The 23,295-nt window shown below is 49.3% G+C and overlaps 2 protein-coding genes across 2 annotated transcripts; both read left to right on the forward strand.

Annotated features, from left to right (window-relative positions):
* Positions 1–784: 784 nt before the first annotated feature.
* Positions 785–2,848, forward strand: N7533_010502 (Hsp70 family protein; the record flags this gene model as incomplete). The annotated part of the gene is made up of 10 exons (XM_057107152.1): positions 785–840; positions 1,054–1,477; positions 1,534–1,578; positions 1,630–1,696; positions 1,752–2,007; positions 2,074–2,173; positions 2,218–2,315; positions 2,384–2,401; positions 2,461–2,641; positions 2,690–2,848. The coding sequence occupies 10 exons, from the start codon at positions 785–787 to the stop codon at positions 2,846–2,848; spliced, it is 1,404 nt and encodes a 467-aa protein (XP_056956369.1).
* A 7,553-nt stretch (positions 2,849–10,401) lies between these two features.
* N7533_010503 (calcium-dependent phosphotriesterase) lies at positions 10,402–11,619 on the forward strand (the record flags this gene model as incomplete). Its single annotated transcript, XM_057107153.1, has 2 exons — positions 10,402–10,461; positions 10,549–11,619. The coding sequence occupies 2 exons, from the start codon at positions 10,402–10,404 to the stop codon at positions 11,617–11,619; spliced, it is 1,131 nt and encodes a 376-aa protein (XP_056956370.1).
* Between the last annotated feature and the right edge of the window lie 11,676 nt (positions 11,620–23,295).

Below are 23,295 nucleotides of genomic sequence, written 5' to 3' on the forward strand. Positions count from 1 at the left end.
ATTCTTTTTCACCCATTGATCAACATTCAGTCGAAGTCGTCGCCATTTGCGAATGATTTCCTCTTCATCAACTGCCTCTATATCATTTTCAAGCGTATTGATCTTATTGCACAGAGTAGCTGTTTGTTGGTGATGTCTCTTCTCTGACACTGTCGCTTTTGCTTCTAGCTGAGCATAAAGCTCGTTCTTTCGACGTAGTTGTTCTTGGACACAAATGAGGTCGTGCTTGCAATATTCAAGACGGGACTCTAATTCCTGATTGATCTGTCTGCCCCGTAAGTATTTCCACTAAATGTGAGTGTTGAAAAATACCTTGCGCTGCCTCTCCACTTCTTGGTTATAACTGCGGTAGACTTCTTCCCTGGTCCTAGAATACGTAGCTGGCGTGCTATTAACGGCTTAAATGGTGCCCAATTTCCGTAGGTTAGCAGAAATACACTTTTCCTTCACGTCGAAGAACGTACCACGCGATGATATATAGCCTTGGCCTGGCCGAGGCGAAAAAAATGAAGTCCACAAAGGCATTGAGCAACTATTAGTGGGATGTCACAGTTGGGTAGCCTAATTTCTTCACAAGACTTTCAATATCGTCATTAAATATGTGGTCTTGTGGCATACAGGATGAAGCCGTTTGCAGCAATCAATGAATCATAGATCAGGGTGGCGAGGGTTTCCTGTGGTTGCCAAAAGCCCATAAACCATAAATGGTTGAGAACTAAATGGGTCTCCTTTCCCTCGCAAGCTTCTACTACCCCTTACTTACTGCAAGAGACCAACATTCAAAATGGGCAAAGAAATTGATGTTGTTGTCGGGATTGATTTTGGAACGACATATAGTGGGTAGGTGTGACTTAAGAATCCTTGGTGTCCAGACCTTGGTGATATTTACACGAATGGCACCTCGTTCAGGATTGCTTGGGCCCTTACAGGTGGCTCTGAGGATATTGAAATTCTGTCAAGTTGGCCTGGAAGGGGAAATCGCAAGTGACACTTTGAGTGCTTTCCAAGGAAACTCGTTAATTCGACATTAGGTATGACATTAAAAGTCCCAAGTGTTATTTCGTATGAGAAAGGGATTTCAAAGTGGGGTTATCAAGTTGGACCCTTCAGTGAAGTCATTCGCGGCTCCAAACTTTTGCTAGACGAAAGCCAAGCCCCGGAATATGCACCCTCTCTAGCATCAAAGTTCCTACTTGGGAAATACGGCAAAACTGCTGTTCATGCCTCGGGAGAATTTATAGGACACCTTGTTCTACATGTGAAGGACACTCTTCAGCGCCGGTTCGGTGATGTAGCAAAGTCAATGAGGCTGAAGTACGTGGTCACTGTTCCTGCTGTTTGGTCCGACAAGGCAAAAGACGCAACTCTTCAAGCAGCTATAATAGCTGGTATTGAAACGAAGCAAATTTTTCTTGTGTCGGAGCCTGAAGCTGCCGCTCTACATTCACTGCAAACGATCCAACCAAACTCGGTAGCAGTAAGGAGCTCCTTAATTAAACAAAATGTTGCGATATCATTCTGACATGCCAAAAGAAAAACGACGTCCTTGTGGTGTGTGATGCAGGTGGTGGGACCGTCGTAAGCACTACAACTAGGGAGTGGTGGAACTTCGATTAACGTCCAACCCAGGATTTAATCTCCTATAAAGTTCGAGATATCGACCCATTGAGCTTGGAGGAGGTCACAGAAGGCACAGGTAGGTACGATACGGCTGAATATCGTATTGAAAGTACTCATTTGTTCCTGGACAGGAGCCGTTTGTGGATCACTTTTACTTGACGAGAGATACGAACGCCATTTAATGAAGAAGATAGGCCAGAGTGAATATCAGGGTCTTCCAGCAAAATCCAAAGAGGCTGCTCTTTCCTTTTGGAGAGATATGGTCAAGCCTAACTTCGGTGAGGAATCAGACTGTGACTATCTAGATGTGGATCATTTCATACCTCTCCCGGGAGTGGCAGATCAACCTGATAAGAATATAGAAGGTGGATTTGTTCAACTTGAAGGGTTAGCTCATCACAATATATGCATGGTACTAATTGTCTCACAGAAACTCCGTTAACTTCTATCTAGCGTGGAGATCAAAGAGATATTTGAGCCAATAGTATCAAGAGTTGGAGAATTGGTTCGGACGCAGATTGAGAGTATTGCACATCTAGGACTGAATTCGAAGGTAGGACCCTGTCATGTCATACAAGCCCCTTCTGACATTAACAGGCTATCGTCCTCGTAGGGGGATTTGGGTCCTCAGGCTATCTCTTCCAGTGTCTAAAGGACAGCAACCCCTCTATTTCAATATTGCAGCCACCAAATGCGTAAGTTTTTGCAACCTGAAGCAGCCTATACTAGAATCTGAAGCACATTATCTCTTTAACATCAACAGCTGGGCAGCAGTCGTCAGGTGAGTGGAATATCACGAATTTTTCCACTTCTCTCAAATCTGTTACTAATATCATGTAGCGGTGCTGTTTTCCGTGGTCTGGAAGGAAATCGCGTAGAAGCAAGATTTTCCCGCTCCTGGTATGGTGTTACCTCGGATACCACCTTTGAGAAGCATCGCCATGCGCGACATTCTAAGCATTGGTGCCAACTGAAAGAGAAATGGCTCGTTCATGATTATATGACTTGGTACATTAAGAAGGTAGGTAAGATTGGAATTATTTATTTTTTGGAAGACTGACAGAAAAAGTCTGCCAAGATATCTGAACGAGAGCCGATCAAATTCAATTTTTTTCGAGCGGTCCGGGTGGACAGTGCCAGCCAATTACGCTTTACGGACGAGCTGTTTTTCTGCAACGACAAGACAGCACCAGAATTTCGTTCTGATAGTAAGTACTTCGAGACTTAATCATTGACACTTGTAAGAAAGCTGACCAATCAGGGGTTCTTCGACTTTGCACATTGGAATCTGATCTCAGCAAAGTCCCGAGGCAGCTCTTCCAGAAGAAGCGAAATTCCACGGGGATTGAATATTTCGAAATATCTTACAATTTGACACTGACACCAACCTCGGCTTTATTGCTTTTCGACTTGGAATTCAACGGAGTATCATATGGAAGTGTATCTTGTCGTTTCTGAATTGATAATTTTGCCACTGATTTGATATGTCGCTATCTTTATTTGCGGTTCAACGTTGTTGCAGGCCTCGATTTCATCTTTCGTTCCTAACAAAGTTTTTTCGCTGGTTCTTACAAGATGAAGATGAAAGTAGAGATCCTATGTATTATGTATTAGGTGCACGTACACACACACACACACACACACACAATTCATTAACGCCCGGCGGCGAAGCCGAAAGGGCAACTATCACTAATCTACTAATACATTTCCTTAAATATGCCTTGTCTCCTTAGAGCCTATACATGATTCCTTCCAGTATATGTCATCTCGGGTGTCAATATCGATCGAAGTGGGGTCTCGTGGGTAAGTATTTTGTTAGTAAACTGGCTTGAAGGCGATTCTCCAAGTGTTCAACATCCTATTCTCGGCAGTTGAAGCGTGTTTACCGTCTCTGGCACGAGGTGGTTGATGTGGGTTAATTTGGGGAGGGGTTCGTTTGTGTTGGTCGACATGGTCAGGTGGCGTCCAGTCGGCCGGTGGCTATTGCAAACCGTATTGAGGCTCGCACTGCTTCCAAGTTCGGTTTCCAGTTCTCGCCATCCAAAGGCGACTTTCCACCCAGGAAAAAAGATATGTTGCCTCGATGAGTATGGGTACATTGCAGCATTTCCATCCTGTGCGTGGTCCACTTCTGACATCGAAAGAGGAAGTGCTCCACGGTCTCTCTTGCTTGTCCGCATGCACATTGATCTGTCTCTGCGACGTTGATTCGAAAGAGATATCCATTGAGTCTTGCCATGCCCGTGCGGAGCTGGGCCAGCACGCTCGCTTCTTTCCACGATAATCGGTCATACAGCTGTCGCGTGTGTTTGCCTGGAAGTGCTGTATCCACTCGCCAGGAGTGTCTGCCTACGTTGTCGGGCAGCTCACTGCTGGGGGGGAGCTTGAGACCGCGCAAGATTCAGAGTTGTCGACTTCATCCTAGGGACCTGTTTCTGCGTAACGGCGTCTTCTTGTGTTGCGGCTCGGGCCTGTTCTTGCGCCAGACCTAGCAGATTGTTGTCTTCCTTTCTGGGAATCCACAGGACGCTGATCCGATTTCCATTCTTCTGCAGTCTTCTCAATAGCTTGTAGATTTGGCAGACAAATTCTTGACCCGACTGTTGTCGAGGGCTCTTCAGCGTGAGAGCCACTGCTTTGTTACTTGTGGTCAGTGTGATCCTAAAATCTTTCAGTCCCACGAGTGTCTTCAATGTGTGCACCATAGCCGCTAGCTCTGCGGAAAATAGATTTTGTTCTGTTCTCGCACCCAACGTGACGGAAAAGACCTTCAGTCTCACTTTCCGATAGCGAGGTGGTTGTTTCTCGATCGCGACCCCGAATCCCACCAGCTCATTCCGTGACGAGCTGCTGAAAGCGATTTGCATCGATCCGCCTGGTGCAGTCGATGTCTGGGGAATAGGCTCATTCTCAGTTTGCACGCGTGCTTCCCATGGTGCCAGTGCAAACGGATTGATGGTTTCCAGCGATTCCATCTCAATGTTTCTCAGCGCGTCCGCTACCTGATATAATGGTGAGCGGTGGTACCTCCTGAATTTCCTGATCCGATCTGTGTTTCTGCGAAGAGGATTGGTTTCTGGTAGTGTGTGGATGTCTGTCCACATCTTCACGGCTCGTCTCCAGAGACGGTGTTGTGCCGTGGCAATGTGGGCCTCGGCCTCCGCTACGCTGGTCGCAACTGTGAGGAATGTTCCCACAATTGCTTGTGCTCCTACCCTTTGCACTCGATTGATCGGTCCGATGTTCTTATTCTTGAATGCGTGCATCCAGACATTGGAGGCGTAGTCAACCACCGGGGCCACCGTCGATGTAAATAGCTGCCGCGCTGTCGCTGGGGCTAGACCTCGAAGTCGTCGAAGCTCTATCGCTGCCTCCAGGCCTTTGGATGCTGCTCTCGCGATGTGTTCCTTGTATTTGAGTCTCGTATCCATTATGACGCCAAGAATCTTGACATGATCACTGGGTTCAACGGTCTCTCCCTTAATGGTGAATGGCCCCGAGTCCGATTTGTGGGCCTTGGGGGTGAAGTGTATAATCGCGGTTTTCTCTGCTTCAAAAGTCGCTCCACTTCTTCTTTCCCAGTCAAGTGCTTCATTAATGATTGCTTCGATACCTTGCCGGTTGCTCTGCGCAGTCGGTCCGGTCACCCACGCGGTAAAGTCATCCACAAACGCGATTGCTCCACCCTTGCCATCGATCTGTCGCTGTACGAGGTCTGCGTTAAAGAAGAGGAAGAGGATTGGGGACAGGGGTGATCCCTGAGGTAGTCCCGCCTGTGGGAGGCTTCGGGCCTCAGATGCTTGCCCGTTGACTTGAATAGTCGCTGTCCGTTCCGAGCAGAATGCCTCGACCCAGCGGAGAAGACCCTCCGGTATGCCTCGTGCCTTCATTCTCTGGAGCAGTCGCTCTTTGCAAACCCCATTGTAGGCTCCCTTAACATCGAAACTGACCAAGCTCAAGACCCGTCGGCCACGCCATGCCGCATAGATTTGCTCTTGTAAAAGTAAGAGTGCTTGCTCCGCTGATCGTTGCTTACGGGCCCCGAAGTGGCTGGTCGGGAGCAGACCGTAGGTCTCCACCTCGTGAGAGATTCTTTCTGCGATAACTGATTCCAGCACCTTGCCCAGTGTCGCAAGGAGTGAAATCGGCCTCCAGGCCTTCGCAATTGTATAGTTCTCTTTGTTCGGTTTTTTGAGCGGTATGATCTTCGCATGTCTCCACTGCTTGGGCAATGTGCCTTCTTCTAGCAACGCTTGGAATAGCTCCAGGACCCCGTGCTTGACCACGGGCCATATCATCTTCCACACTACCGCCGGTAGGCCATCTTCACCGGGTGCTTTCCAAGACTTTGTCGCCAACAGCTGCCGTTCGACCTCTTCCATGGTGATAGCAGACATCTCCACGGGCGCTCTCTGCGGCCTCGTCCCTTCATCGTCAATTCTGTCCGGCAGTGGCGGGAAAAATTTGGTCAGTAGTTCGTCCGCTTGCTCTTTATGATCGGCGGTCATAGTTCCATCCGCCCTGAGGAGCTGTGGGACCTTCCCGAATGCTGCATCATCTCCCGACTTCAGGTATTTTACGGCTTTCCATATATTATTATTATCGGCCAGGAACTCATTCCAGTGCTTTTTCTTCTGTTTCCGTATTGCATCGTGGTATTGTTTCGCTGCACTCGCGGCCATGTTCTCCAGGTGCGGCACTTTTCGCCCTGCTCGTCGCTCCGAGCGGGCATGGTTTCTCCAATATGTGTATATTTGACGGAGTTGTGTCAGGTCTGCCGTCCACCATCGCTTTGCGTGCGGTGACGGTTTGGCCCTTGGCGTCAAAGCTCCCACTGCTTCCGACACCGCGGACATGAGCCGATCGGCTTTTTGCTGTACCAAGCCTTCCGACGGAGTGGTGGCTAGATTTCTCGTAATTCTGGCATTTATCTCTTTCCATGGTGCATTCTTCAGCAGCAGTCGCTCTGGCTGCTTAGAAGCCGACCAAGGAGCATCGAAAACGGTCTCAATGGTGCGGTGGTCCGAGCCGTGCTCCGTTCCATGTACTGCACACTTGACCATCGAGTCTGTCAAGCTTTCCGAGGCCAGGACGAGGTCGATCGTGGACTCACAGTCCCCAGTCTGTCCTCCGCCGTGCCATGTCTTAGTGCCTCGTTTGAGCAGGCTACTGAGACCAAATTCATTCATGAGGTCGATGATGGGATCCGCCTCGCCTTGCCTGCCCAAGGACACATCGTCTCCTCCCCAGAGTTGGTCATGGCGGTTGAAGTCCCCTACAATCATGACCTCCACCACAGTCCCCGAATCTCGCCGTGCCTTTGTGATTGCTTTTCTTAGGTGCTCGCATGCGTCGTCCAACGCCGAAGTATCCCCTCCCTCTACGTAAACTGATGCCATAAAAATCAGTCGCTCGGGGAGGCGGATGACCGCCGCCGTCAGATCCGGCGACTCGATCGGCACTTGCTCCGCTTCCACTTCCTTATTGATCCAAAGCATGCTTCGGATCGCCCATCGGCCCTCCCTCCAGGTGGAGGGAACCATCTTGGTCCATTTGTGATGTCCCATCGGGGTTGTCAACAGCCGGCCTTGAATTCTTCTCGCTTGGGGTTCCTGAATCGCCAGTGCCACTGCCCCCTGAGTTTCTTCGTCGTTCATTAAACTGTCATGCACTGCTCCCTGTTTCCTCACATTCAGTTGGATTATTCGGAGTGTTTTATTCATGACGTGACGGATAGAGCTTCTGGCAATTTTTGCTGTATGATTCATGTGGGCCTCCGCATGGAACGCACTTTGGAACCGTTTGGGCGCAGTTACTGTGGCGGTGGCCCTCCATAGCGCACTTTGCACACCTCTGGACGTTCCTGCACTGGAAGGCCTTGTGGCCAATCTCCTGGCAGTTGTAGCATTGCATCGGACGTGGTCGATATTCAAAAGCGCTGGTCACGCCAGATTCTCCCCCAGCGTGAAAGAACCCTTCGGCCAAGATCCTCCGTACGTCAGAGCCTTTGGTTAGGTACACAACCATTGACCCATACGCCTTTGCACTTTCTTTCCTGCTGAGCCATGCGATCTTGGCCACGGTAGCTTCGTTCTCCTCGCTAAAGGCTGCCGCGACACCGGCTCGGATCTCATCTTTATCATCTAGGACTGCGGCCTTGTTGACACTGTCAACTTTGATCGGGTACAGTTCGTCACGAAGCACCCGGGCTCCTGTGCCGATCTTTGCTTCCGCCGCCTTTTTGACTAGCTGATGCTCAGCTTCGTCTCGGCAAGCTACTCTGATCCGGTTAGTGTTCTTCGGGTCCACAGTGACAGCGCGACAGCGCCAGTGCATGTGGCCTTCCATCGTCCGGATCTCTGTCTCCACCGCCGCCCTGACTCGGCCTGCGGACATTCTCTCGTTTTCATTGTCTGCTATCTTCGAGGTATCTATCGTGCAATATAACGTGTCAGTGAAGGTGGTCGGTGTCGTGTTCGACGATGAGAGAGTTCGTATGTTGCTCGGTTGACTGGTTGGAGGGGTACGGGCAACATCCGCATAGGACGGGGAGCCAGTGGGAACGGCAGGGCTGATGGCATTGCGCAGGGAATGAATTTCGCGGAGGATCTCGTCGTTGCTGTTCTGTGAACATGATTCGCAGTGCGATTGCGGTGTCGGGGGTCTGTCAGTCAGGATCTGTAACTCGTTGCGAACTTCTGCGAGTGCGGCACCAAATTCTTCCTTGACTTTCTGAAATTCTTTCTGAAATTCTTCTTGAACTTTCTGGATTTCTTCTCTATGCAAATCATCTCGCTGTCTGATCTCTCTCCTGAGTTTGACAAGCTCCTTCACAAGTTTGGCGGTGTTCAGGTCCTCGCTCTCTGTCGAGTCGTCCGAAGCTACCGCGTCACCAAGTACTGATTTGTATTCCTTAGCTAAGCAAGCCTAATAATACATTGTAGAGGTGGCAGCATGTCTACCTACATAGACCCTCCACCTTACGTCTCCTTCGATCCTTTTCCGCATCCTTCGCGGGGCACAGCCGGGTCCGCAAGTCAATACCAGTTTGCACCTTAAGCCTACTTCCATAGCCGCCCTAAAGACTCTATCCTCGATGGCCATCTTCGGAATCCTATTCTCTCAGTAGACCGACACGCGCGTCCGTCCTCTCGAGCCATATAGAAAGTGTCGTATCTGCAGTCCGCCCACCCAGCCTTCCGTCGCTTCCATTATATGCTGCGCCCCGCAGATTGTCAAATCCGTTTCGCGCTACCTTGCAAGATCTCTCTGGCAAGGCCGACCGTGTCTCGCAGGAGTTCGCCCAGTTGTATCCTCTCTGTACCCAGAACAGCCAAGCAACACAGTGTTGTCCCTCCTACTAACCAAAGTACCTCGTCGTTCTCTGTGTGGGTTCAAGCATGCTGGATCCTGCCATATCGTTCGTGTTTTGTTTTTGACTTCGTCGTTTCTGTGATCTTTGACCCAGCGATATCCTCCTTTCAACAGAGCAGCCCGAGAGCACCCCAAGGGTGTCCTATCCCACGACCCTAGTGTCCACTGATTGTAGGATCGGTTTCGCAGTCGTGTGTCGGGTGGTTTTCAAATTGTTCCCTTGTCGCCTGTGCGTGGGGTCAGGGGTCCTGACCCCTGAGCTCTCGCTCTAGCAGTAGCCCTAGCCAGCGGACAGTGCTGGCTGGTGTGACTCTTCTCAGCTCTGCTAATGCCATCGGGCAAGGCATTCGCAGGTTCCCAGCCGGCACCACGGGGAGGTGAGAGTCGTCGCCGGCCTTGTGGGTTTACAGTGATATTCGAAATCAGATTTACCTCTACACTCTTAGACTTTCATTCCCGGAGCCTAGCTTGAAACACGCTAGTCTAATTTTAGCCTTTCCCGCAGGAGCCCCTGTCAGGCTGTATTGTTTTACCTGGTAACAAAAGATGGGCCTTTGTTATAATACCGTAATTTGCCTTAGAATTTGATCGAATATTTCAATGCCAAGAGACTAAACAAAGGGGGAATCCCAACAATCTGGCAAGATCCCTATCTTTGTCTCAAGATAGCCTTCGCTTACGCTCCTTTGACATCTAACAGAAGGCTGCAGTGTCTACATAGAGAACTAAATCTGGTAGGCAAATATGCTTTTTGTTTCTGTGGCTACTGTTATTCACTGCGATTTTCATTTTCATTGGTCGCCATTGTCGATTGAAAGCTGGTACCTCTAAGAAGCTGACAGACCTGTCAAGGAATACCGTAATATGTCAAGAAGACACAGAGCCCAAATTACGATAATTTAATCTCACAGCCCGAAGCGCCCGAACTACGGGAATACAACTCGCAATACGCTCCAACTACTGGATACTGTGGTAGTCCCAACGAAACGCGATCCAACTACAGTCCTTCCCCATCGGTTCTCGAGAACCAGTTACAATCTGATGCTCTTAAGCTGCTCAGACTGTCTGAATAGGAGGAAGAAAGAGCAAGGTCGTGAATATCATCGAACTGAGCAGGACACGGTATTCTTCACATTCAAGGTAGCTACTGCGGCCGCTCGTCCCCTAAATATTCCGGAGGGCTCTAGACAGCCCGGTCCAGAGCAGGCATACCTTAGGTCACGATGAGATAGAACATGGGTTTAGCTGATTTAAAGTATACAAACCATGTGCCCATATATTGGTTGAAAGACTAGCAGCCTTGTAGGAGTCTCACATCAGCACTAGACAAAAGTGGGTCGCAGGATCAACGCTGGACCTGGTTACAATTTCCAACGCTCTTCCACTTCTCCCTCTCTACATGTCGACATGGCTGGAATTCTAGGCCCCCGGGCCATTTTCTGGGCCTTTATCGTCCTCGCCACAGGCGTCATTTACAGAACATACATACACAACTTCATATTCCTCACCCTCGGTATTGGACGAGAGATCCAACCAATCGAGGACTTCCCATAGACCTGTACACGCGTCCTGCAATCCCTCTTGGAGGGCTGTGAAGATCTGTGGCTCGATGAGCAGGATCGAAAACTGTACGCAGCACGCAACAGCCTGGAGTCTCGCAAGGGTTGGTCGCCTGGAGGCAATCTTTACAACATCTCCGCGAGATCCCGCACGGATCACATCGCTGTTATCGATGTTGATCAACCTGGCTCAGATGGACTGTACGGTCTACGCCAGCTCAAGATCGGCGGATATCAGGATGATCTTGACTTGCATGGATTTGATGTCCGCAAGATTGAAGGCCGGCTTCGGTTCTGGTTGATCAACCACAGACCTCCTGTTGACCATGTCACTGGAGAATTTCTTGATGCTCTGGTCGTTGGGGCAAATTCTACTGTTGAGATGTTTGATCTTGATGAGACCTCGGGCACGCTTGAGCATGTTAAGACTGTGGCCAGCGAGGCGATTTTCACGCCTAATGGTGTGGCAGTGGAAGAAGATGGTCTGGGATTCGTGATCACAAACGACCACAACACCAAGACTGGAACCTTCCGTGATCTGGAAATGCTGTCTGGAGGCGGAAGCCTCGCATACTGTCGATCTGACACAGGGAGATGCCATATCGCGGCTGACGAGGGATTCTCCATGGCTAATGGAATAGCCCACGACAAGAATGGCTACTACTACGTCGCTAACTCTGCGTCTGGCATCATCACCGTTCATAAACTCGTCAATAACGAATTGATCCATGTTGAATCGATCAATACCGGGTACCCACTGGATAACCTGTGGCTTGATGCAGATGGCAACCTCATTGCAGCTGCGTTCCCTGATTCAATTGCTTTTGTGAAATCCAGCATGGATCCATACAATGTTGTTGCCCCTGCTACTGTTCTCTCGATCAATGACATTGCAAAGCAGTTAAAGACATCTGGAAAGAATGTCAAAGTGTCAAAATTGGCGGAGGATAGAGATGCTAAGAGCCTTCCCAGCTCGACAGTCGCTGTGCACGATACAAAGGATCATAAGCTGATTTTGGCGGGTATATTCTCTCCATTCATCACAATTTGTGAGCAGTGTCTCTAATCATCTATGTCCAAGAGATGAATGCGATATCGGTCGATACATTTCAGAGACGTCGTTGTACATAACTCTACAATTAGAACACTCACTCCGTTGGGTTGTGATACATATATGCGAAGGGGATGAACATTCATTAAGTGTTTCTTCGGGGCTGGGTGACTCTTAGACAGATGGTGCAGATTCAAACTATAAATAGTAACCAGGAGAGGGAGCATACAAGGGAGTTTGGCCCCAAAGATCCGGTCGGCAGGAATTATAATCATTATCAAGAGGAATGTAGGACATCCCCCCAATGCAGAAAATGCCACTGAAAAACCTAGTAACATGGTTTGGCGTTAGCTTGGTACATCAAAGTGAGAAAGACTTAAGCGCCGCAACAATACCGTATCTGAAGAAGATGATACATGGCTATAATACCTGTGATATTCAGGTCTGTCGGCTACACATTTGGTATGGCAGATAGAATCAATCGGTGAGCAGACCCTTCCGCTTCCGCATCTAAGTCAACCAGCAGACCAATGAGTTAGAAATGGTCAGTGCGGTCGAGGACCTGCTAAACACTCTCCTTGAAGTCAATATTATAGAAAAATGCTATGTATGTTAACAAGCTCAGAACGGGAACTTTGTTTGGTGCCGGGAGAAACACGCATACAGATCATTAGTATGTCAATCTACATTGAGCGCGGGCTTGCACATGATAAGACACCGATAGGAAAACATGAAAGACCTGCTTTTACCAAGTTATACCCGATTATGATGATATAGTCTCGCTCGAGGCCTCGAGAGACCAGATAGAGAGGCTGCCGAACATTCGCGATGAGCAAGGCCGAACATTCGCGATGAGCAAGGCCGAACATTCGCGATGAGTAAGGCCAGACCTTGGTGATGGGTAAGTGAACCTCCTTCGTCCTGTCCCATTCTGCCAAATACTGATCTCTTTCTAGTTTCCGCAGCTTCTAGTGCGAGGTATCAGATACGAAAGACTGTTCAAAAATTCTTGCACCGAGGCGTGAAGCTTTCGGAGCTGGAGTACCAGCCTGAGCAGTGAATAAGAGAAAGTTTGCATGGAAAGGATGCAACGAATTGTCACGGGTAATAATTCTAAATGGATCTGTCTTGCATTCGAAACCTCATCACATCATGGATGATTGGGCAATAAGGATGCGATCCACGGCGAACAGTCTCGGACAATGGTTTGGGTTATCTCAGTCCAGAACAAGTGGAGTGTATTCGCGAGGATGAGATGGCCTCAAAATACTGGATGTCGAAGTTATAAATGCCAGACAAAAAAGTACATTTCTCTAGTATAATTTTTCCGGTTTCGAGATTGCTTGATACACACGCTGATTTGACCTCCGAGTCCAACTAATCAGTGGGGGTGAAAGGATTATTTGGTCGATTTGGACATTGCCGGGGTCAGGCGCCCCCCTGGGGAAGGGCTCGACGATAAATTTCTTGGTGGTGCAGATATCTCAATTATTTTCAGTCAAGATTGACCGGCGTATATCTTTATAGCAACACAAACGGTTGAGAAAAGGGGGACAGGAAGACTTCAGATACTGTATCGTGAATTCTTCTTCTTCCACTAGTTAGGATATTTCTGCTGTAGCTCACAGAGCAGTATCTGTATCGCATCGCATCCCGGTGTCATCCCCAAACGTTCGTCGTCGGCCTGGGTGTGTACAGTAGAATTTGAAAATAGATTACATGTTCTCCTCAAGACACACAAGCTTTCTTTCCCAGAGCCCCACTTATATAGCGGTAGCCCAAACTCGGATAAAATTGTCCACAACTATTTCTTTTTGTACTTCTGGTAGACCACAAAAGTTACCGTAATGACAGGTCCCGGCAAGGGCTAATCATATTTGTTCATACACTCTGTACTGTACATGCGGCATACATATCGCTGTCACGCTTAACAAATTACTGTAAATTACCGTATATTGCCATGAGGAGTAATCTGAAACGTGCGAAAAGAAATGGAAGGAGATTATGCGGATTAGGATTATGCTCTCTTAACTTCTTTTCCGCTACCTCTCTCTCAAATTACAAGGTGGCATATGCTCATACACGGCTTAACCACAATTTCATCTAATGACTCAACCACCAGGTATTGCTGACATATGCAACACCACTCTTTGGTCAACTGTATCTGACTTTAATATTGAAGATAGATCGACCTTGACCGGCAAGGACCAAGCACCCGGCGATGAACCCCAATATCAACAGCGTGAAGCGCAGAAATACCGCCGTGCTGTATGTTCTCTAGTTGAAAAGATACAAAACTGCAGCGAGGAGGAGCTCCAAGAGCTATTGATGTCCATCCGAAGCGTGAGTAGCCTGGCTGAGGCCAGACAACAAGCTTTGGATCTCAAATATTGTTGATGGACGGCCGAGCAGTGCTACAAAGTGGAGGTCTAGAAAGGGCTGCGAAACGATCCTTGAATCTACTCTCATGATTACGACTCCTAGCTTGTAATCTACACCCACGGCGATGAATCTGTTGATAGAGATATTGTGTTGAGAGAAATCCATGTCGAGAGTGGGTAATCGCGGGGTAGGAGTGTACAAGAATTTCATGTTGAGTACAGTACTTTACATAAAGAGCTCGTCCTGGAATCTAAGTTCATTTGCCCAGGGAATCATTACTTACGGTTTACCACTTACCAATACCAATGCCGGAACTTGCCATTACGGTAATTTGGTGAACCACCAGGAGGAATACGTGAAGAAAAGATGGCGGGGCACTCATTGGCCTAATGAGGTCTAGCGCGGTATGAGTGGGGCGCTGGGAAAGAAGACGTGTGTGTGCCGAGCAGGCGCTAGCGGCACCCACCCGCGTTGCCTCCGAGCCCCTTCCAATCTGGAACAGGCGACGGTCGGCGGAACCGTTGAACCCGGAGATCATGTCAAGATTCTTGGCGTCATAATGGATACGAGACTCAAATACAAGGAACACATCGTGAGGGCAGCGTCCAAGGGACGCGAGGCGGCGATGGAGCTTCGGCGGCTTCGGGGACTATCCCCCGCAACAGCGCGGCAGCTATTCACCTCGACGGTGGCCCCGGGGGTGGACTATGCAGTGGCCATCAGGCAGTTAAGATAAAATGTTGACAATATAGAGTGCAGCGATAAATCCATGTGTGAGGACACTTGATATTAAGTACCCTGTACTTTCAATGGCTTGGTCTTATCATACCTCACAATTAGTTAGCAGCTGGGTCTTGGGATCCGTCAAAATCTGGGACGCAGTTATCGGTCAATGCGCACAGATATATTGCTGACAAAAATGTCAAACTATTCGCGCCCGTAGATTACAAAAGCTAGTTATTGAGCAGACTGGGGAGCTTGTGGTGATTGGCTTGGAAATCCAACATGGGGAACTAAGATTACAGACCATATAAAATACTTGGGGGTTATATTTTAAAAGCCAGCTGATCTAACAATACTAGTTCTTAACTGTGAGCTTCGCCCCGGCCGGTGGATAAGTGGGCAACCTCGGACAGATATGTCTAATGAAATGTCTAGGGTTCCTGGAGCCCGAGATCAATCTCAAATTCAAGCTTCGACCCGTGCCGAGAGAGAAGATTCCTGCAAAAAAGCCATGCCCGCCGCGAGGAGGAATCCTTCGTGGACATCTCACCCATCCACCGCATAGCCTTTTCGACCTTCTTGCCTATGCCGGCAGTAACACAGGAATCCAGCAGATCTTGATTGAATAACGCAGTCAGGAGAACACTGGTCGATTGCATGATATAGTGGAGGACACACCACCATGGAGTGACCCTGTATAGCCAGGCTAAATCCACTTTCTCAGGCAAGAGGTTGATCATTTGTATCGCCACTTGAACGCATGTGGTAGCCAAAGTTTTGCAGACAGACCCGGGTTGTGGCAACCGAGTAAGACGACGAAGACAAGGCTGTAAGATGATTAACTTGGTGGTGTAGAAACGGAAAGCCAGGCCGATGCATTGAGGTACAAATGGCCGGGCTTCAGCTAAGTCTGTGGCATGGCACTCAACTGGCAGGTGTGAGAACCAACTGTCAGCATCGTTATTGAAAGTTGAAATCGCTAGTTCAATCTCAAGCCACGATCGTCGCGCTGCCCCAGGAGCGTACAGAGTATCAATGGCCTCTCGTAAAAGAAATGACAAGTCCACCATGTATAAAAGCGACGATATGTTATGAATAGGAGTAAGAGATGGGGCATGAGCAAATTGCTCACCTGCCACTCCTGTGTTTGATCCATAATGCGCTGGATTTGTGTGATCCAATGTGTCCTCTCGCGCCTGTGCTGCGGGATCCTCAGCAAATACAGATGTGATAAGGGCATTCCGGGATGCTTGATCGGTAATACGCTGCACCACACTCTGAAATCCGAAGTCCTTTTCAGAGGGAATAGGCAGCGGTAGTGTGCAGTTATATCGTCCAATACAAGGCGGCTGGCCCATAATGACGCATAGGACCGTGTCCAACATGAATAATGCCCACCATGCCCGGTATCGAGTCACTGAATAGGCCTCAGTAGTATCATTCTGGCTACAGTTGAGTCCCATCGCCATCGCCGATCGGATTGCGACCGCAAGAAGCCTCGATGACCTGAAAAAAGGCAAGACCAGGAGTGAATATAAATTATTAGCAGCTAAACTTCAGTGAACATGACATACCGATGGACCTGACCAATCGAAAGGAGGTAAAAGGCAGTCAAAGCCTCGACCTGCACTTGCTGCAGATTGAGATCGTCTGACAATATACTACCGCTCATGCCCAACCGCCATGAGCGCGAAAAGTACACCTTATGTTGATCATGATTATTCCCAAGAGACTGTTCGTTCACAAGTAGCGAATGCCTCGCTGAAATGGCCATTATAAGGTTTAGGATTGCCAACCATCGTTTCTCGGGTCGCATATTCCGGTTCGAGTAGAAAGAACGGTATTGGTGTAGGAATGTCGTCTTCTCGATAAGTGGGAATGTTGAGTGCACAGTCTGGAAATAGCCGTCGACAAGCTGGTCCGCAATGTTTTGGTGAGGGTGTCCTAGCAGATCCACGTCCTCGAGGGGTACGATATTCGACTCATCTTGAAAGTAGTTCACAGAATATATGGAAGAGGACTCAACATTTTCTTCACCAGGAGCTGCTTTACCCAAGTCGAGGTCGCAGATAAGTCTGTATAGCCACATTCTCTCTGAATGCTCGCCCACATATCCCATGGCCTGCACTCGTTGGTCGCAGTCGAAATCTTCTTTGGCATAGTCTATACCTCCCAGACAGTTCGCATTTTTGACCTCTGCGTGAGCAGAAAAAGGCTTCGAACCCCTCATTGGACCTTGAAATAGTAAGGCGCGGATGCAATACGCAAAGAGAAACGAGATTGTTGACTTGGCTGAGTAGGTGTCGTTTGGATCGCTCTCATTGGAATTCTTTGGCTGCAAATGGAGAGTAGATAGACTGGCGAAGAGATGTCTAGGATCAATGAGTGGCCCCGATGAGCAGAGATATGGGTTTGTCAATAGTGATCACGTGGGGTGTGTAAACGAAGCAAACACTGTTGGGGCGCTGGAGGGCTTGGATATTTATTCCGCCAGTTCACGCTGGTGTGGTATGCTTGGACAGATTACGCCGCGCCAAATAATAACAGAAGATGGTCTATATTGCTGCCCGCGCAGTCATGGATGGAAGGATTCCCAGGAGTAATATGCAAGCGAGGGCCAAGGCCTCAGGTGGTGGTGTTATGGCTCCAGCTGTTTCTTTCTTGCCTTATTCACAAGAAATGCAATCGAATTGAATTGGAGATTTGACTCAAGAAAATATATCTACCAATGCAGCTCTGTCCACAGCAACACCGCAGCTCCAGGACCACTGGAGATAAGTGAAAGTGAACGCTAGAACTTAGATCTCGACGTTAACTTTCGATGGCAATTTTGACCCGTGCAGTGAGAGAATATCTATACAGACAAGCCAGGCTCGCCGTGAGGATGAATCGTTAACGGACATCGCTCGCAACCAGCGGATGGCCTTCTTGACCTTCTTAGCGAGAATGGTGGCCTCGGTGGATCCCCGTTGACCTAGTGCAAAGAGCTCGACCAGGAGGACGGTGGTGGACTGCATCATATAGTGTACGACACACCACCAGGGCGAAACCCCGTAGAGCCAGTTCACATCCGCCTCATCGGGTAGCATATCTAGCATCTGGCATGCGGCTTGCACGCACATAGATGCCATGGTATCGCACACGGTGCTGGAGGTGGCACCGGGGGGGTTGGCGGGCGAGGTGGCGGAGGCAGGGCTGGGTGATGACTAACTTAGTGGTATAGAAGCGGAAGCCTAGGCTGATGCGTTGGCGGATGAAAGTTTGGTTTAATTCTAATGCCCCAAAGTGAAACTCTGCTGGAAGACGGGAGAGCCAATTGTCAGTACTATTGTTAAAAGTAAAGATAGCCGCCTCTATCTCTGGCCAGGATCGCCGCGCGGTCCCGGGTGCGTATAGGGTTTCGATTGCTTCCCGTAGCAGAGACGCCAAGTCTACAGCGTATAAGAGGTATAGGGACGTATTTGATATGTGAGCATTTGTCATTCCTTGAGTGGTCGGATCGGTCCAATTGCTCGATCCACAGTTTGTGGAGCGGCTGCATTCTGCCGTAGCCTCGCTCGGCCCTGGGGTCCTGAGGTTATTAGAGAGTAAGGATGTCAATGAAATTTTTCGAGCGTCCTGGTCGGAGATAAATTGTGTAACTCCCTCCTCCCAAAGGTCGTCTCCGTGGAGACGTGGGAGGGGAGTAGTGCAGAAAACCTCGTCGGTACTGGGTGGTCGGCCAGTTACCACACACAGCACAGTATCCAATACGAACAATGCCCACCAAACGCGGTACCGAGTCTCTTGTGATATACAACTAACGCCATCACTCTCGATACGAAGATTGAGGCCTATGGTCACCGCTGACCGCATCGCGATCCCGATGATTCGCCACGACCTAAGGGACGAGAACCAGTTAGGCAAACCTATCTAAACAATGGGATAACCAAATAGGCCCAATGACGTACCGATTCACTTGACCCGTGGACAGAAGATAGAAAGCAGCTAGGCCTTCCACCTGCACCTGCTCCAGACTTGGATGATTCAGCAACGCAATATCGCCTATGCTCAGCCGCCATGCTCGGGCAAAGTATGCCACATGGTCAGTGAAGTTTCCTTGAGGTTGTCTCTGGGCTAGCTCAGAAAGTCTCGCCGCCACGGCCAAAACCAGATTCAGTACAGCGACCCATCGCTTTCCGACTCGCACGTTGTTATTCGAATAGAAGGACCGGTATTGGCCCATGAAGGCCTCCTTGCCAATAATGGGAAACTCGGGATGCACAGCTTGGAAGTAGTCTTCGAGGAGTCTGTCAGCAATCTGCTGGGGCGGTCGGACTAGTATGTCGACATCATCAAGGCTTGAAATTATCGTGGTGTCCTGGAAATAGTTGACGGATGATATCGAAGGTCGAGCAAGGCTTTCTCCGACGGTTCTGCTGTCTTGATCGAGATCGCGTTTGAGTCTGTACAACCATGCCATCTCCGAGTGTTCCCCCACGAAGCCCATCGCCTGCGGTGCTAGATCGCGGTTGAAATCCTCCTCGACATAGGATACGGCGACCAGGGAGTTGTCTCTCCTCCCCGTGCGAGATTCTGTGGCCTGACCAGATGATAACTATACGTCAGAAAAGTAATAACAGGAGTTGGGGACGGGTAAGGGCGGTAACCTCGTACTCTGACTAATTTGCCACTAAGCGTCTCGTCAACGCGCTGGGCCGACGAGGAATCCAGGTGGGGGTTCAGTTCTCGGAGCAAGTCTTCGTAAACATGAACCTGCGCGGTCAGATCCTTGATTTCGCTACAACTCGAGTTAGATGGGGGGGGGTGGCCTTCTGCGAAACATTGAACGCACCGGAGCATCTTTTCTCGTTTCCGATCGCCGTAGGAACACCAGATGTGAACATCCTGGCAACGTTGGCAGGTGGGACGGTGTCCACTGCATTTGGTCTTTTGCTTGCGGCAGTTCTCGCATGCTCTACCGACGCGGCTGCTGGCAGTATATTTACCAGTGTATACAGAACGGGGGATGGGAACTTTCGAATTCAAAGGGCGCTCACCCGGGTTGGGCCCCAGAGGCTCGCCGCCAGGAAAGGGATCGATGTTGGTCTGGAACACAGACGGAGATGGCTGCACAAGTCCAGGAAAGACATCATCGCAGCTGAATGGTTCTAATTGGCTTTCTAGGGTCTCTAAAGCATATTCGGGATCAGAAGGGTGAGGGTGGGAATTGTAACTCATTGTGTTGGGAGGGGGTGAGCTGGTTGGCACACTTGTGGGAATGGGGGAAAGGGCAAATAGCAAGGATCTTTCAAGCCTAGCGTATTTAGGAGATCAAAAACAAAAAATAAAAATAAAAAAAGGTCGTAGACAGTAGTAGCCCCAAGTGCAAACAAGGACAAAGACCAAGCATAGCCCTTCTCTTCCTGTTGCTTTTTGAACCCATGTAGAATGGGCAAAGTGATATACACCACGACATAATGAAAGAAAGTGTCGGTTGGGTCCGCGAAATGTGACACTATGGTATGCTGGATATGAGAGCCGTGACTTTTTGCCACCGATCCCCAGCCAACACCAAGTCGTATAGCACCTCACTGGGATATTTTCCCTGTGCCTGTGGTGTGCTGTAAGGAGCTTGGAAATTGCACACTGTGTTGCTATTTATTCACTTTTCCCTGCGACACTTGCTGCCGCAGAGAAATCGGGCAGTAAATAACGATGATCGGGGTTGGTCCAGTAACGCAGCATCGAGTAGCCGCTAATCAACAAGTCGTGTTGCTGTGCTCCAGTGATTTTCTAGTGATTTGCTAGGATTCTAGAAACCTGGGAGGTGGTCGAGAATCGAATAACCTGAAGATGAGATCCTCTGGTCTTTTCGGCTGATATGTTTGTTGCGGTATTCCATGATCTTGATTTGACGAGTCCGTAGCCGAGCCGACCCAGTCAGGATCTTCACCAGCCCTGTATGGCTGCCCTGTACTCAACTTCATACAGAATCTTCGACGGTGGTGTCTTCCCAGCTGAGAGCCCAAAGAAGCTCTGTAGTAAGCGGAGAGCATTTCTTGTCTTTCTGATGAGGCACGTCTCACCTCGTTCCATTTCCGGGGCGTGCTCAAGAACCAGGGACGCAGCACATCCCCCCCTAGGATCGTGGTGTTGGCGAAAGTCATGACAGGGTTCGTGACTTTCGTCACTTGGGACTGATCATCAATCCCTGCTGCATAGCGGAAATCCAGGCCTAACTGGCCCTTCTTCTTCCCTTGGATAATCCTGACTGTCGCAGAGAAAGACTGATTCACGATCGAGCGACCCTTACCCCCCGACACGTTGAAGGGACATACCCTCCGTCCAAATCACGGCCCATCCAGCGAGCGAGTCCTCCGGAACGAAGAACGAATCTCATCCTGCACAGACTTTTCCATGATACCATCAAATTGCTATGGAGTTGCGAGTCTACTCAGCAAACCGGTGGAGTTGGGAGGCACTCTCAGACTACAGGTCGGTAATCTTCTGCGGTTGAAAGCGTCATAAAACGCTCCTTTGGAGGATGAGACACCATGACTGGTGGGAATGTATAAATGGTTATTAAGCTTGGAGATACTTGTGCAGTTTGCAAGCAACGGGATCTAAAAGGTTATGGAAATGGCCGTTGAGATTTGCCTGTCGGCGTCACGCCGAGTATTTGTCCTTCAGTGAGTCAGTTCCCCTTTCTATCTTCTGTCATTCATAAACTGCCCGACTGAAACTGATATTTCTGGTCACAGGATGCGCCATGCGATCCTCGTCACCTTGCAACGCGATCCGATCGCAATCCATCGCGACACGACGAGAGCGCAATCCTTGTCTACCTTTAAAGCGGCCCCGACCGTCCCAAGCACATCGCCCCGATACAAACTCCTTTCTCCCGTCCATCCAAAACGCCAAATGATCACATTTGGACTGATAATGCATTGCGGGGTGGATTTTCGATGGCCACTTTGATGGCTCGCGGTCTTGCGACCTTGGCGACACAGTGTTGCAGCACCTTATCCTTTCAGTTGGCCGGAGCTGCACGTGTGGATCCTTGACTGATATCTGTCAATTGTCTCTCTATTTCAGTTTAATCACCCAGAGGGACCACGTGCCGCTGTGGCGACAAAATGGGGGCGTTTGAGCGATGATCCCCAGAAGATCCAGACCTATACCATATTGCCGTATTCCATCAAACGCCATGATCTTTCCTCAACAAACCTGGTGCGTTGAATGTGACCGCGTTGTGACAGCAGATACGCGGTGCTATTTGGGTGAGTGTTGTCTAAACAAGCTGAGCCGCCACTGAGTTACATCATCGGCTATTGATTTGAACCTTCATTATCAACGCCTAACCACAACAGGACAACCACTTACCGGGCCCCAATAAACGCTGCAACAAGACTTTTTGGTACTTCCAGGTTGTTATCCTCCGTGGTTTGGAGGCTACTGGGTGGCGGTCGTCGCGTTATTCCTCCTGTCTCCACTTCGCTGTGAGAATTTGCATCGAGATGAACATGGGCAGTCAAATCGCTCAGCCTATACCTGACAGGGTGGACCTTCTTGACGGCGCATAGTGAACTGGCGTCCAAGCTAGCTGGTCCAGTCAAAGTCATTCGTTGGGTCAGCATTATTTGTCGAGGTTCCAAGGGGGCTGGTTCGCGGCGCTCCGGTCAGCATAGGGGCAATTGGAGTAGGTGCGACCGAGCTCCATAGAGCTTCGGTAGCCTCGCTGGGATGGACCTAGGAGGAAGCAATCGTAGTCAGCTTGATCAGAAATCAATTCTGGTCACCAGCATGACAAAGGGAGGCGACGCTGCTGCTCGGGAGACGGGTAGCATTGCAAAGTCGACGAAAGCCATGGGCACTGGTCCGGAGAAAAAGTCCGCGCTCACCCATCCGCATGCTAGCAAGGTTTGGTCTGCGCGTTTTTCTCTCCGGTTCTCAGCTGTGGCAGACCACGCGTTTCCAGAGCCTCAACTTCAACGTCTCCAAGACTCCTTAAGGCGGTGGTTTGGGTGACGATTGTGACTCCAGCCGTTGTTCTGGGCGCACTGACTATAACCTCTATTCTTGTTGGCCCATCGCGAAAGGCGGAGACTCCGAACTACACGGCACTCGCCTAAGTATTTCAGAGCTTTCACTTTGTCATGCTGTTCCAGAATTGAGCTGTTTGGATTCCTTAATGCCAATGACGGAAGCCACCGGCTACCAAACAATATTGCTAGCACTACACTTGCTTTCTGAGATGACGTTCCACCAGAGCTGACGCTGCAGGTATTTCCACTTTATTTTGCCTATCCTACGTTCAATCCGTCCTTTCCCAGCACCTCTGTGGAAATATTCCCCCTCATTAGACGCTGCAATCTGCCCTCGGAACCGTCGTTTGTCAAACCCAGATCCAGCTTTTTCTCCAAAAATTGGTTTATGAGCCGCGTATGAAGTCCTTTCATGGTAAAATATCTATCAATAAGTCTATACAGGAGTCAATGAATATTTTCTACAGAGGGCTCTCAGCCTAGGATCAAGTGTATCTGTAAGGCTGTTGAATATAAGATTTTGGCGAATATTCGCCCATAAGGTAATTATCGGTAGTGT

The sequence above is a fragment of the Penicillium manginii genome (assembly GCF_028828005.1).
Source record: "Penicillium manginii strain IBT 31320 chromosome Unknown utg000007l:1.0-2284322.0:1.0-2285126.0, whole genome shotgun sequence".
NCBI classification, from domain to species: domain Eukaryota; kingdom Fungi; phylum Ascomycota; class Eurotiomycetes; order Eurotiales; family Aspergillaceae; genus Penicillium; species Penicillium manginii.